Source organism: Pinus tabuliformis, chromosome Q, assembly GCF_031772625.1.
Source record: "Pinus tabuliformis cultivar Carrire ecotype Pingquan chromosome Q, CPIR1, whole genome shotgun sequence".
Taxonomy (NCBI): domain Eukaryota; kingdom Viridiplantae; phylum Streptophyta; class Pinopsida; order Pinales; family Pinaceae; genus Pinus; species Pinus tabuliformis.
This window is the reverse complement of record NC_142296.1, coordinates 1,133,485,235-1,133,497,591: the sequence shown is the minus strand read 5'-3', so window position 1 is coordinate 1,133,497,591 and position 12,357 is coordinate 1,133,485,235. Positions and strand designations below refer to the sequence as shown.

The 12,357-nt window shown below is 38.1% G+C and overlaps 1 protein-coding gene across 2 annotated transcripts in view; it reads right to left on the bottom strand.

Annotated features, from left to right (window-relative positions):
- Positions 1-1,491: 1,491 nt before the first annotated feature.
- LOC149223535 (uncharacterized) overlaps positions 1,492-12,357 on the bottom strand; it is a 316,798-nt gene continuing 305,932 nt past the window's right edge. For both annotated transcript variants that reach the window (XM_089385863.1, XM_089385865.1), the window contains one exon: positions 1,492-1,866. In XM_089385863.1, the coding sequence (XP_089241989.1) occupies positions 1,641-1,866 (226 nt within the window). In that variant the 3' untranslated portion in view covers positions 1,492-1,640. The remainder of the gene's footprint in view (positions 1,867-12,357) is intronic.

Genomic DNA, 12,357 nt, shown 5'->3' with positions numbered 1-12,357 from the left:
ACAAGATTATAGGGCACTAGCTAAATTATCTGCCTATACCAGTGCTATACGAGAAAGGTCTAGGATGTTGCCAAGTACTCTTTGAGGTTTGAAAGCTTCATCAATTCATTAAATTTGTTTAAACTTTATTTTGTATGTTAAATGTTTTATTAAATTTTGTTGTCTTTTAAAGTTTTTACTATTTGGTATTTACTATTTACTATTTAGTACTTCTACTCACGAACCCTTGTCACTTGCTAGGTCTTTGGTGGCAAAACTTTGGTAGTAATATGCTAGATTTGAAGAGATTCACCATTCGACTCTTAAACCAAGCATGCAGTGCTTCAGGTTGTGAGCACAACTGGAGCATGTTTGAGAAAATACATTCCAAGAAGTGCAACCGATTGACACAAAAGCGCTTAAATGACCTTGTATTTGTCCATTACTATCTACGACTTCGCAACAAGAAAATACTAGGTGAGAGCTTTGGAAGTTTTCATAATCTGATTTGCACCTTAAAGTTAAAACTTTAATTTACATTTCAATGTCTCATGATAATGATAGGTTTGGATCATTCACCAATCGACCTTGACGAGATAGATCTGCAAACTACAAATACATCGGATTGGGTCCAATTAGAGGAACCTCCTCTTTTAAGTCTACATGACTTGGAGAACTTAGAGAGTCAAGCAAACAAAGGAGTGGGAGGAATCGCTTCTACTTTCACTCTTAGAGTCTTAGACTCTTAGCTATTGATTTTTTACTGATTTGCTTCGTAGTATTTTGTAAACTTTTAGAAGCAGATGCTTCTGGTTCTTTGTAGTCACTATTTAGGAGTCAAGACTCAATACTTTGGATCATAACATATATGAGATATTTATTCATTCATGATATTTTGGACATCTATTGATATTATGCATTGTTTAGACATGACTTTATTGAATATCAATGAAAAACGTTTTTTTTTTTTTTTTTTTTAATTCAATGTGTGTAAATATTTATTTATTGAATTCACCAATTTTTTCCCGATCCGATTCAAACTCTTCACTCTTTTGCCTCGCCGATTTATTGCCTATTCCGAGTCTGATAACATATTACATTATGAAAAATAAAACAATACAGAACTATTCACGAGTTTGAACTACATATCTCATAACATCATTCAATGAACTTAAGTGTCTCATGTACGAGGCACCTGGAAAAATATATTTATAGAGCAAGAAATAATACATCAACGAGATGACTTCCATGTAGGCTGCCCAAATAACTTCAAGGCACATATCTTGAAAAATCGGTAGATATTGCCTCATGAATTGGGCATTACAAGCCAAGGAAAATATGGCTGCACTTGGATATTAAACACAACTTCCGTACTCTGTTTTCCAAATCATAACCTATCCTAAACCATTAATACATGCTTGATTCTAAGAAGTAAAATGAAGCTGCGTCCACCTATGTTTATGCATTTCAATTCACACCCTCCAACTACAAAAGCAAGTGCCCACAAGTATATAAACCCAAGAATAGAAGATTCTTACCTTGAAAGAATATCATACCTCTATAAAATCTCTTGTAAGATATTGTCTATTATTTATTTTTGATTGCAGTTATTTTAATCTCAAGATGAATAAAAGCTACAATATGGATGCAAATGCCATATCTCAAGTCCTTTCAGGATTATCAAATGTACATGAAGATTTCCAGCGTTCTGATCTTTTCTTAATATCTCTAAACAAGAATACAATACAAATAAATAGTACCAACAATGACAATGGAGGAGAGAAGAAATGATAAGTGACTGTTGAGTTGGGACTCCCAACAAAAGGATACTCCAAAACCGTTGCTTGTAAACTCAGTGAACCAAACTTGTTTCTGGATCTTTTCCACCTGCCAATTTGCCAGCAAAATAAATAGGCGAAAGGAACATCACTACAACCTATATTTTAACTCATCAAAACCAACGAGCAGTAATATAAAATAATTATATGCAATAAACTTATATTTTCTGCACTAGTCCTTGCCGTTCTAAGCTGGGGGTTTGTTATTTTTGCAGTGTTCGCTAGGAGCATCATCAACACGAAATATTGAAAAAGATATTAGCATGGACATAATGTCATTCATAATTTGGTGTAGATATTCTGTAGCATGGTCTTATTGTGATAATTTTGTGATTGTGAAATACTTATTTGAATTCTGGACCTCTTTCGTCATTATCAAATGAATCACTTCCTTGTCGTTATTGGTAGATATGCTTATCTATGCAACAACTAGAAGGTTATGATGTTGATTTGATAGTGACAATGATTTTAAACAAACATTTTATTATTATAACCAAAGAGTTGAATATAAGCACTAAAATTTCTCAAAACAGAAATCTGTAAAATCAGTCAATGTTTATGGTTCAAGATACAAAAGGCCTATCAGGAAATATTAACGGTAACCCAATCTAAATGTTACCTCCCAGACCTGCATTCCAAATGTAATAAAGTTTCTTGACCAAGTGCAACCCCATGGAAACTTTAGATAGGTTGTCCATTGTTACCAAACTACTCTTCCTTTCTCTTTATGCCAATTCTCTTTTGGTACAAAGGGGAGACCTTAAAAACTTTTGTTTGCCCCAACTTATGAAAAAGTCTGCACCATTTTGTTGACATTGAAAAGAAAATCTATGGATAAACAGTTTTAATCAATATAGGATACATGAGTGGAAACAGGGGTGTCCAGAAACCACCTCTAATTGATATTATTGCAATATGCCCCAAGAGACAATGTTTTTGAAGATTCTTGATTGCAGTGGAATGGAGAGAGATGCAAAATTCATCTCCACAACTTTTATTGATGTAATAGAAAATGTGAGGCCACATTGTTTTCAAAATCATCATGGACAACATATGGGTATATAGAGTTGCAAACTTTATTGTGAAAGGTCGATACGATCACCTCTTCTAAACTCCACGTGTGGTACATACATTGAACCTTATTCTTTTCGAAACTGGAAAGGTTGAGTGGATCAATGATATATATAGCATCAAAGAAGATCCAAATGTTTATCACCAATTATTCAATGTCCCAAGCCATATGTTAGGGTTTTGCAAAGTTGGAGCCATTGAAGGTACTCTTTTTTAATCAGTGTTATTTGTATAATGGATTCTTAATTTACATTTTATATGATTTCTGATTTAAGTTTTCAAAACTTGTGTATGTTGTTGAAACCAATGTTGCATGACTCATACTCGTATAAGACTCGGGAATGACACTTATAAGACTTGTCAAAATACAAAAAAAAACTTAAAATATGGTAAATTTTAAGCACTAAAAAGAAACTAATGACAATTCCAATCCTTATAAGTTATAAAAACCACAATACATGCAATAATTCATAACATCATCTCATATCTATAAAAGTACAACATAACATATTCGATTTTTGTAAGCAAAACATTTAGATACTGAATAAGAAAATGATGTTGGATAAGGTTGTCATTGATGTCAATATGATGTCATGTCCAACATTGTTGAAGCTAACCCTATGTGTCATTGATGATGACAAACGCTAGAATCACTTAAGTCAATATGATGTCAAGCCATTAATGAAGTTAACCCCAGGGAAATTAATATAGTTGAAGATAAAGGAAACCCTAACCTTAGATGTTGTGCATTTATGTCAAACACTTGCTGAAGATGTTAAAGATACCCTAAATGCATATATGAAACTCTAGATTCATATGCTACATGCATGAAAAATACTAAATGCATATGAAGCCTTACACACATAAATGATGCCCAACTAACCTTGCAAATGAAGAGCATTTAAGGAACAATTTTGGAAGGCCCCTATACAAGAATTCATGAATGAGGCAATCAAGAACATGAAGAGGGCACAAACATAATGACATGAAGACAAGGACATGAATTGTGAAGACAATTAACGAAGGAATCATCCATGAAGAGGAAGCCCATCTATGAAAGAATGTTGTTGTCCTATATTTCTGCACTCATAAATATCAGTCACATTAAAAAATACTTTTTGCTACCTTAGAGGCAGAATTCTTCCATGAGACCTACACCATCTTAAAGAGCATAATTTTTCCTTTCCAACAAGCTATTACACGTCCCAAAATTCCAAGCGGTCGGAAAGTTATTGATTTTTTAAGTTAAGGTATAATTTCTGGCCAGCAAGCCAACCTGAACGTGTAAATTCAAGTCGGCCTACCTTTATGACGTGACCATTCAATTCATGAACGAAATGTGTATATATAGAAACCGTAGACCTCATTTCTCCTCAACAATTTCGGTGATTATTTCAGAGAAGGAGCACAGAATTAAAAGGAGGACGAGGAGCACATTATAAAACATTGTTTGGGCAACTTTTTAAGGAGGCCGAGGAGGAATACCTCTGTGGTATTCTGGATCTATGGAGACACTACATTGCAGCAGACTTTGGATTTATGACAGTCTGCTTGAAAGCTTGGATTGCAGTCCTGTGGAAGAATTACAATCTTGGATCTGTGGTTATTTGGGTTGGGTTATCACTCAAGGTTGGAAAAGAAGCACAGATTGTTGACTAGTTAAATTGCAGTCCTGTGGTGGTGGACCTTGGGCTTAGTGTTGAAGGTTTAGAGCTGCTGCAGCCATTGTGGAAAGGAGTTTAATTCCTTTTGAAGACTAAATTTAAACAAGACCTATTCAATCCAGGAGCAGTCTACTATTAAGGGCTTCCTTGTAGATTTTCTGAAGTAACCTTTAAGTGGAACTTGAAGTAGTGTTGGGCAGAACTTTAAATACTGTTATAGCAGATTTGAAGCAGCCTTTTGTGCCTGTTCTAGAAGATCTTCATTAACCAGATTTGTGGGCCAACCTGTGAAGCATTTATTGGTATTCCTAGATTATTGCTTGGACCATCATTGAATACAACTTGAAGCATAATTTGAGGCTTTATTGAAGGCTGATTTTGAATCAGACATTGAAGCAGAATTGAAGTACCCTTCAAGTCTTGTTGAAGAACATTGTAAGAGTGGTGTGCAGATCTATTGAGAATATCTTGGGGCAGCCTATTAAAGACACCTTAAGCATTGAAGACTTGTTGAAGAAGACTTAGTTGAACAACTCATTGAAGACTTAGAAGCAACCTCATTGAAGAACTTGTGTAGCAGCAGTGTTAAAGCATTACTAAGGCAATTGTGTTGAAAACATCTTGTTGGGGCAAGCATTGTTGAAGACATTTTTAGAAGCTGACTTGGAGGCATTAGTGAAGACCTTGATGCATGATTGAAGACCTCATGGAATAACCTTGGAGAATTTTGTTTGGGTAACATGAAGAGCAATGGTGACACCTTCATGTGAAGAACAAGGTTGTCATTGATGACATGATGTGGAGACTAAGTGAAGGCATTGCTAAAGATTGATAGGGCTCGGTGAAGAAGACATTGGGAGCCGTGAAGTACAACTAAACACATCTTGATGAAGTAAAGCAAGGGTTGGAGCCCAAGAGGTTGGAGCCTCGAAAAGACAAGGTTGGTGCCTTGGAGGATAGGGTTGGAGCCCTAGAGGATTGATGTCCTCAAGAAACCAGGTCGGAGCCTGTACCAGAGAAGGGTTGGTGCCCTAGGGGTTGGAGCCTCTAAACGCAAGGTTGGTGCCTTGAGAAGATAGGGTTGGTGCCCTAGAGGTCGGAGCCTCACAAAAGTCCAAGTTGGTGCTTGGCAATAGGTTGGAGCCTGGGAGATTGAAGATTGGTGTCTTCATCTAGGGTTGGAGCCCTATATACATTGTACATGATTTATTGTAAATAAGAAATTAATAGAAGCATTTATTCTTATTGTTCATTTTGTGTTCTAAATATAAGTGATCTAACTAGTAAAAATAACAATTGAAAAGAAACACTGATTCACTCCCCTCTTAGTATTTCCAACAAATGACTCGTGATTCCATAATTAAAATAAAAAATGTTAGCGAGTTCAAACTTCAAATACATGTCATAAATGATAAATGATTGTCTCATAATAATCTTGAGTCTCATCACTCATGGATGATGCCTAAAATAAGCCCTCGTGGAGCTAGTGGTAACATCGGAAGGCTAAAGCAACTGTGAGGCATGTGTATTTGGAGTCTCCATTTGAGATGGCAAACTAGAGAGATCTTCAGTCTCTTCATCAAGCCAACTCAAATAAGGGGCCTCCTCCTCCACAACCCAATCAAACTCTAAATCCATAGTATCCAATAAAATTGGATTTGCATCCTTTGGTTGCACTTGTTTTGTGAGCATTCAAAGGTTGTAGTAGATGAAAACCAACTTCTCCAACCTCTCATGCTCCAACCTATTTCTCTTTTCTCTGTGGATGTGCTCAAACACTGACCAATTGCGCTCACAAGAAGAAGCACTGCAGGGTTGACTCAAAACTCTAATGGTGAATTCTTGTAATTGTGGTGCCTCAGTGCTACAATCTATCCACCAATGAGCTGTAAAGAAATAACAACAAAGATTATCAGTTTGCAATTCCAAACATATAAAAGAGAACTAACAAAATTACAAGCTAAGTTCTAACAATTTGCACTTACAAGGCATTTTCTTGTCCTTGAGACATTGGCTTGAGTTAAATCCAGACATGCTAAATGCTTCCTTGTACATATCTCGTTGTATGTTGATTTTGTCCTGAATATCTTGATCCGGGACATCTTCTCAATGCATATCATGACACCTCTCATCACCTCGAGATCTCTTTGAATGCTAGGCCCCTCATTATAGAATAAGCTCGGATTGAGATATGCTCCTGCTGCATGCAATGGTGAATGTAGTTACCTGTCCCACTTGGAATCAATAATTTTCCATATAGGGAGATATTTAGATTCATTTCCCTTATAGAAACTCTTGATGGCCTCTTTGGCCCTGTCCATGCCTTCATAAATATATCCACTAAGTCACAGGACACGTCCTCCAAGGTCCCGCGTCCCGTATTTTACGTGTCGGACACGAAAACGGCCCTAAAACGTGTCGAGAACGTTTTTCATCATGTCCTGTAAAATGTAAAACATATTCGCCGGTTTTTGTCGTGTCTTGTATCTGGAAAACACATATTCTGTTGATAGAAAACGTTGCCTGCATAAGCTGCAATTTTTTTTGAAAGAAACAAATAATTTTTGAGTGGGGCAGCTTAATGATCAAGTCTAGGCCCTAGTATTGATATGTTATTCATGGTAATGTTAAATTCTTAAAGTAAAAGTGACATTCTCCTTAATCTTCATTTCCATCCTTTTACTTAAATTTTTAACATTACCATGAAATGACTCAGGATGTTTGAGAGTGGTTCCGGCCTCATTGGAGTTCATATGGAGAAAGTAGAATTTTAGATTTCATTCAAAATGCAGCAGACTTATCAGTTTTTCAGGATTTCAAGATTGGGAGATTGTAATGTTTCCAGGTGACACCACCTGCCCGGGCTACCCCTGCCACCAGTAGAGGACGTGGTCTACCTCCTATAGCTCCTACTTCTAGTTCTTCAACTTCTAGAGCATAGCAAACTCCACTGCCAACTCCACCAGCACCAACATCTACATCTAGAGGGAAAGGGAAAGCTGTGGCATTTTCTCGCAAGAGGGGTAGAGGAAATCAATAGGATTAGACTTTAGTTATTTTCTTATGTGCTTGTAAGTTGTACATGAACAATGAACATTGAATATTCAAGAATCAAGACCAAGCATATCCTAATTTCTAAATAGTAAATTTTGATTCTATTTATTTTTTTAAAGTGAACTGTGAACTTTGAGAAGTAATTATATTTTAACTTGATTAGATAAGTTGCAACCTGCAATTTAATATGGATAAAAAACTATATTTCGGTATATATATATATATATATATATATATATATATTTATTAAATATATATAAAACGTGTCCCCGATGTCCTGTTTCCAGGTCGCTGCGTTTCGTATTGAATACTCGTATTTACGTGTCCTCCGTGTCTCGTGTCCTCGTGTCATGTGACTTAGTATATCCCATTGTAGGTTTCTCTCCATCCATCAATCTCAAGACTTTCACAAGGGGCTTAGTGAAGTTGACAATTTCAGTGATTTTGTCCCACAAAATATCAACAAAGGCAGATGTTTTCATAGACATTGCTTCTGGTTTTGTGCTATCTTTCCAAAATACCCATTGTTGGCTACAAAACATTCTTTTGAAAGCTTGGTACTCATACAAAAGGCTTTGGAGGGAAAGAAAGTTTGTAGCAAACCGTGTGACAACTGGGCGACTAAACTTACCCTGTGTGAATTCCCTCATAAGGTTCAACACCCAAGCATGATTATAAATATACTTGGTAATTTGCTTATATTCTTGCACAACATCTTGCATCCACTCCAACTTCCCAATGTCCTTAGCATCAACCCTATGCAATGGGCAATGCATGGAGTCCAAAAGATGGTGGGATATTTGGCACAAAGCAACCTTCCAGCTACCACATAATTTGCTGCATTGTCTGTGATTATTTGGACAACATTTGCAACCCCAACTTCCTCCACCACATCAGTCAACAATGACAAAATCAAATGTGCATCTTTTAATTTGCAGATGCATCAATGGATTTTAGGAACATGGTTCCTTTAGGGCAAGCTACAACAAAATTTACTATTGTTCTACCCCTCTGATCTGTCCACCCATCAGACATAATTGTACAACCTGTAAATTTCCATGAGCTTTCAATGCTCTCCAATTGTTCCTTGACACACTCAAGCTCCTCATCTAGCTCTTTCCCCTTAAGTGAATTATAAGATGGGGCTTTGTATCTAGGGCCAACACTTGCAATGGCATCCACCATGGGCTGATAAAAATAAGACTTTGCATAGTTGAATGAAAGACTGTTATGGTACCAAAACCTCCTCACTGCCATATCTGCCTCTTTCCTCTTCTTTTCATTGAAACTGTCCAAGGTTGGTTGAGATCCTGGAGTTGTACGAGGACTGAAGAAAGAAGAGGTTATACTCCTGTTTGCCACAACACTTGAAGAGGAGTTACCAATACTTGGACTTTGAAATTGTGTTTCACTTTGAGATGAAGATCTACCTATCCCAATAACCTCATCCTTCCTTCTTGCCCTCTTAGAACTTGCTTCTTTAATGGATTCCAAAGCAGCTAACATTTCAGTAGTGACTTCATCAGGGCAACTTGCACAACATCCCACACCATTCCCAGGAATTTTGGCTAGGTGGTATTTCAGCTTGTTTATGCTTGCATGCATTGTGGCATTGCAATAATTGCACTTGATATTGTGGTCATTACCGACAATGATTCGTTGACCATGTGCCCATGCCGGATCACGAGACTGTTTGAAACCCTTTGGTGGCATGGTGACAAAATCTGGAAGTTCTTTTTTTTTTTTTTGGCTGTGGCTGAGAAACTCAGCCACAGGCAACCCCAAACGTAATTTTTTTTTTAAAGAAATTGCAAACATTAAAAAAAATAAAATTGAATACATGGAAAACTTTCTAACTAGGTTCATGAAGCCTACTAGAAGCTTAGTTAGATCCAATGAAGCCTCCTTTAGCCTCCTTTAGCTTCACTCTCAACACTCACACAAATTAGCCAAACACTCAAATGACAAATGAATGAGAAATGGAAGGGAGAAAGGTGCTTATTAAGCATTTTTTTCCCTCCAATTTCCCTTTCCCTCCACTTCATTTCCAAAAAAGAAAAAAGAAAAAAAATCGAAATTATGATTTGTTTGTGCCTTTTCATGCTCAACAGGTCCAATAAGGGTTTAGTGGGCTACTCGCGGGTTTGATACGGGTAGCCGGGTCTTATGGAAAACTCGTTGGGTCCAAGTCTAGACTGCGGGTTCTATGCGGGTGACCCAACCCAACATTGGACCCGTCCTTACCTGCGGGTTTAATGCGGGTCGTGCTTCACTAGTTGAAACCCATTTTGTCTACTGCATTGTAGTCATAAAGAGGCTTGTGAAGGTCAAACAAGAATTATAGGCAATGGTCATCAATCCTCTTTGAGAATCATGGGGGACTTTCACTTCTAATAGAAAACAATAGAATCAAGTCTATCATTGTTGATGATGCATGGTGGGTCAAAGTCCAATATCTTCTATGTTTTATAGAACCAATCCTAACCAAGATACAAACATTTGACATAAATATGCCTTGCTCAAGGGAAATCTATAAATCATAGATAGTATGCTAGAAAGAAAAAAGGATATTATTAGGGCAAATAAAAGTGATCCCTTTGAAGTATTTTACATGAAGTGGAGGGTATAGTTACTAGGTGGAACAAAAGGACCACATTGTTACACTTTTGGCCTTCGCACTACACCCCAAGTATTACCATTCTAGAATTTTTTCTTTACCTAGTAGAACAACCCCAAACAAGGATTCGAAGTGGTATAGGGATATAAGACACCTTTGAGGAAGATCTATTGGTATGTCAGAATTGCAATGGAAGTACATGAGGAATCTGAAGCCTCTATACAATCCATTGGTAACTTTTCAAATCCATTAGCCATGGATGATTAGGGCATCTTGATTCTATTACTTGGTGGGGATTCCATGGTAAGAATAACATCCATCTCTTAACTTTGACCACCGGGTTCTTATTGCAAGTTGCTAGTTCTTCACTGGCTAAAAGGAATTGGAGTATATGAGGCTTCATATGTTGATTTGGGGTAGCATCAGATGTGCTCTAGCCATGAAATTTGGTGGAGAGGTTAGGGCACATGAGATCTCCAATACCCATAAAGGGTTGGGCAGATTCTAAACAGTTTGGGAGATATTAAAATAATTAATATTTTTAATGGAGTCCCTAAGTCTAAACTTAGGGAAAATAAAATGTTAATGTGTATTAATATAAAACTCTGCTAGAATGGTCCAAAAGACATGGATCAAGCTAGACCTAATCTTAGCCGTTGATTAGGGACTTAATCTTGGCCATTGATATGTCAGCGAGAAAAGTATAAGAAGAGGCTTGAGGATCACTTGGAGAGTACACCAATGTGATCAGTCATTCTATTCTCTAGAGCGGGGTTTGCTAAGAGAGATAGAATCAGTGATCGGAGTTGCAGCTGAGGGGCATTGAGTACAGAGAGACAGAGAGGGAGAGATAGTGCCAGAAGGGTAGCAAGTAGCTAGAGAGAGTGATGCAGTAGCAACTAGGGCTCACACAGGGCCACACAAAGGTAGCCGGGAGATGCGCAGAGCCTAAAAGAGGCTAGTTGATGATGCAGAGGGCCAGAAGGCTAACGCAATGCCTCCTAAGGCTGACGCAGACCCATTCAAGGTGACGCAAGGCCAACGCTGGGCACAGAGGGGCTAACGCAGTCCAGAAAGCGCAGACGTTGGGGTTTTTGGGACAGATTGGAGCTGAGGCGCTGCCAGAAGGATTATCCGAGGTTTTAGCAAGGAAATTTGTCTCGAACTGAGAGAGATTACTGCCAAGGAAATTCTTTGTTGGGTAGGCCAGTTTTGGCACCCAGATTGTACTCTGATATTGCTTAATAAGACAACTCTCAGATAGCTGCACCGGTTTTCCCATATTGGGTTTTTCCGGGGACATTGGTCCAAAAATAACAGTGTCATTTGGTGTGATTGTTTCTGTTTCTTTCAGTTGTTGATCTGTAATACGTTGAGCATGCATTAGTGTTTATTTTTAGTATTTACATTGTAAATAACTTGTTAAGTAACGGAACAAGTAGGTAGGAATAAATAAGATAAAGTGCATTGAGGGTTTCTAACTGGTAGACTTAGAAATTTCAACATGGTATCAGAGGGTGATTGCAAATCACAGGAGGACTGAAGACATCAGCCAAGCAGAGCAATGGTAGCAAAAAACCGCTGTCGCGAGGTGACAAAAGTTGTTTCTAGCAGAGCAGCGACAAGGGAAGGGTGACGCAGTGCCTGCATCATCAAGGGTGAGCCAGGAAGAGGCAATGCAAAGGCTATGGAAGGCAAAGGGAGCCTCATGCAGAGCCACACAGAAGCTAGGAGGGCTGATGCAGTTGGCTGAGGAGGCCGGGTTGTTGGTGTTAGGATTGCGCAGAGCCTAGGAGCTCTCACCTTCAGGTTGCTGGGGTTTAGATGTTTGTGGGAATATTACAGAGTGGAGCTGGTGAGGTACTGTAGTTAGAACAATACCTGACAGAGCAAGGCCAAGAGGAGGGAGTTGCTACCAAGGGTTTCTAGACGAGAAACCCGGATCAATGTTGCGGTGCACAGACGATCAGAGTAGGGGGCATCGTGACAGCGGTAGAAGGATTTCTAGGAGGGAAATCGAGATTCAGCAAGAGTCAAATTGAGAACTTCAAGACAAGAAGTAGACTCAGCAGGAGTCGAATAGAGAAATTCCAGGCGAAAAGTAGAGAAACTCGGAGGAGTCAACAAGAAGAGC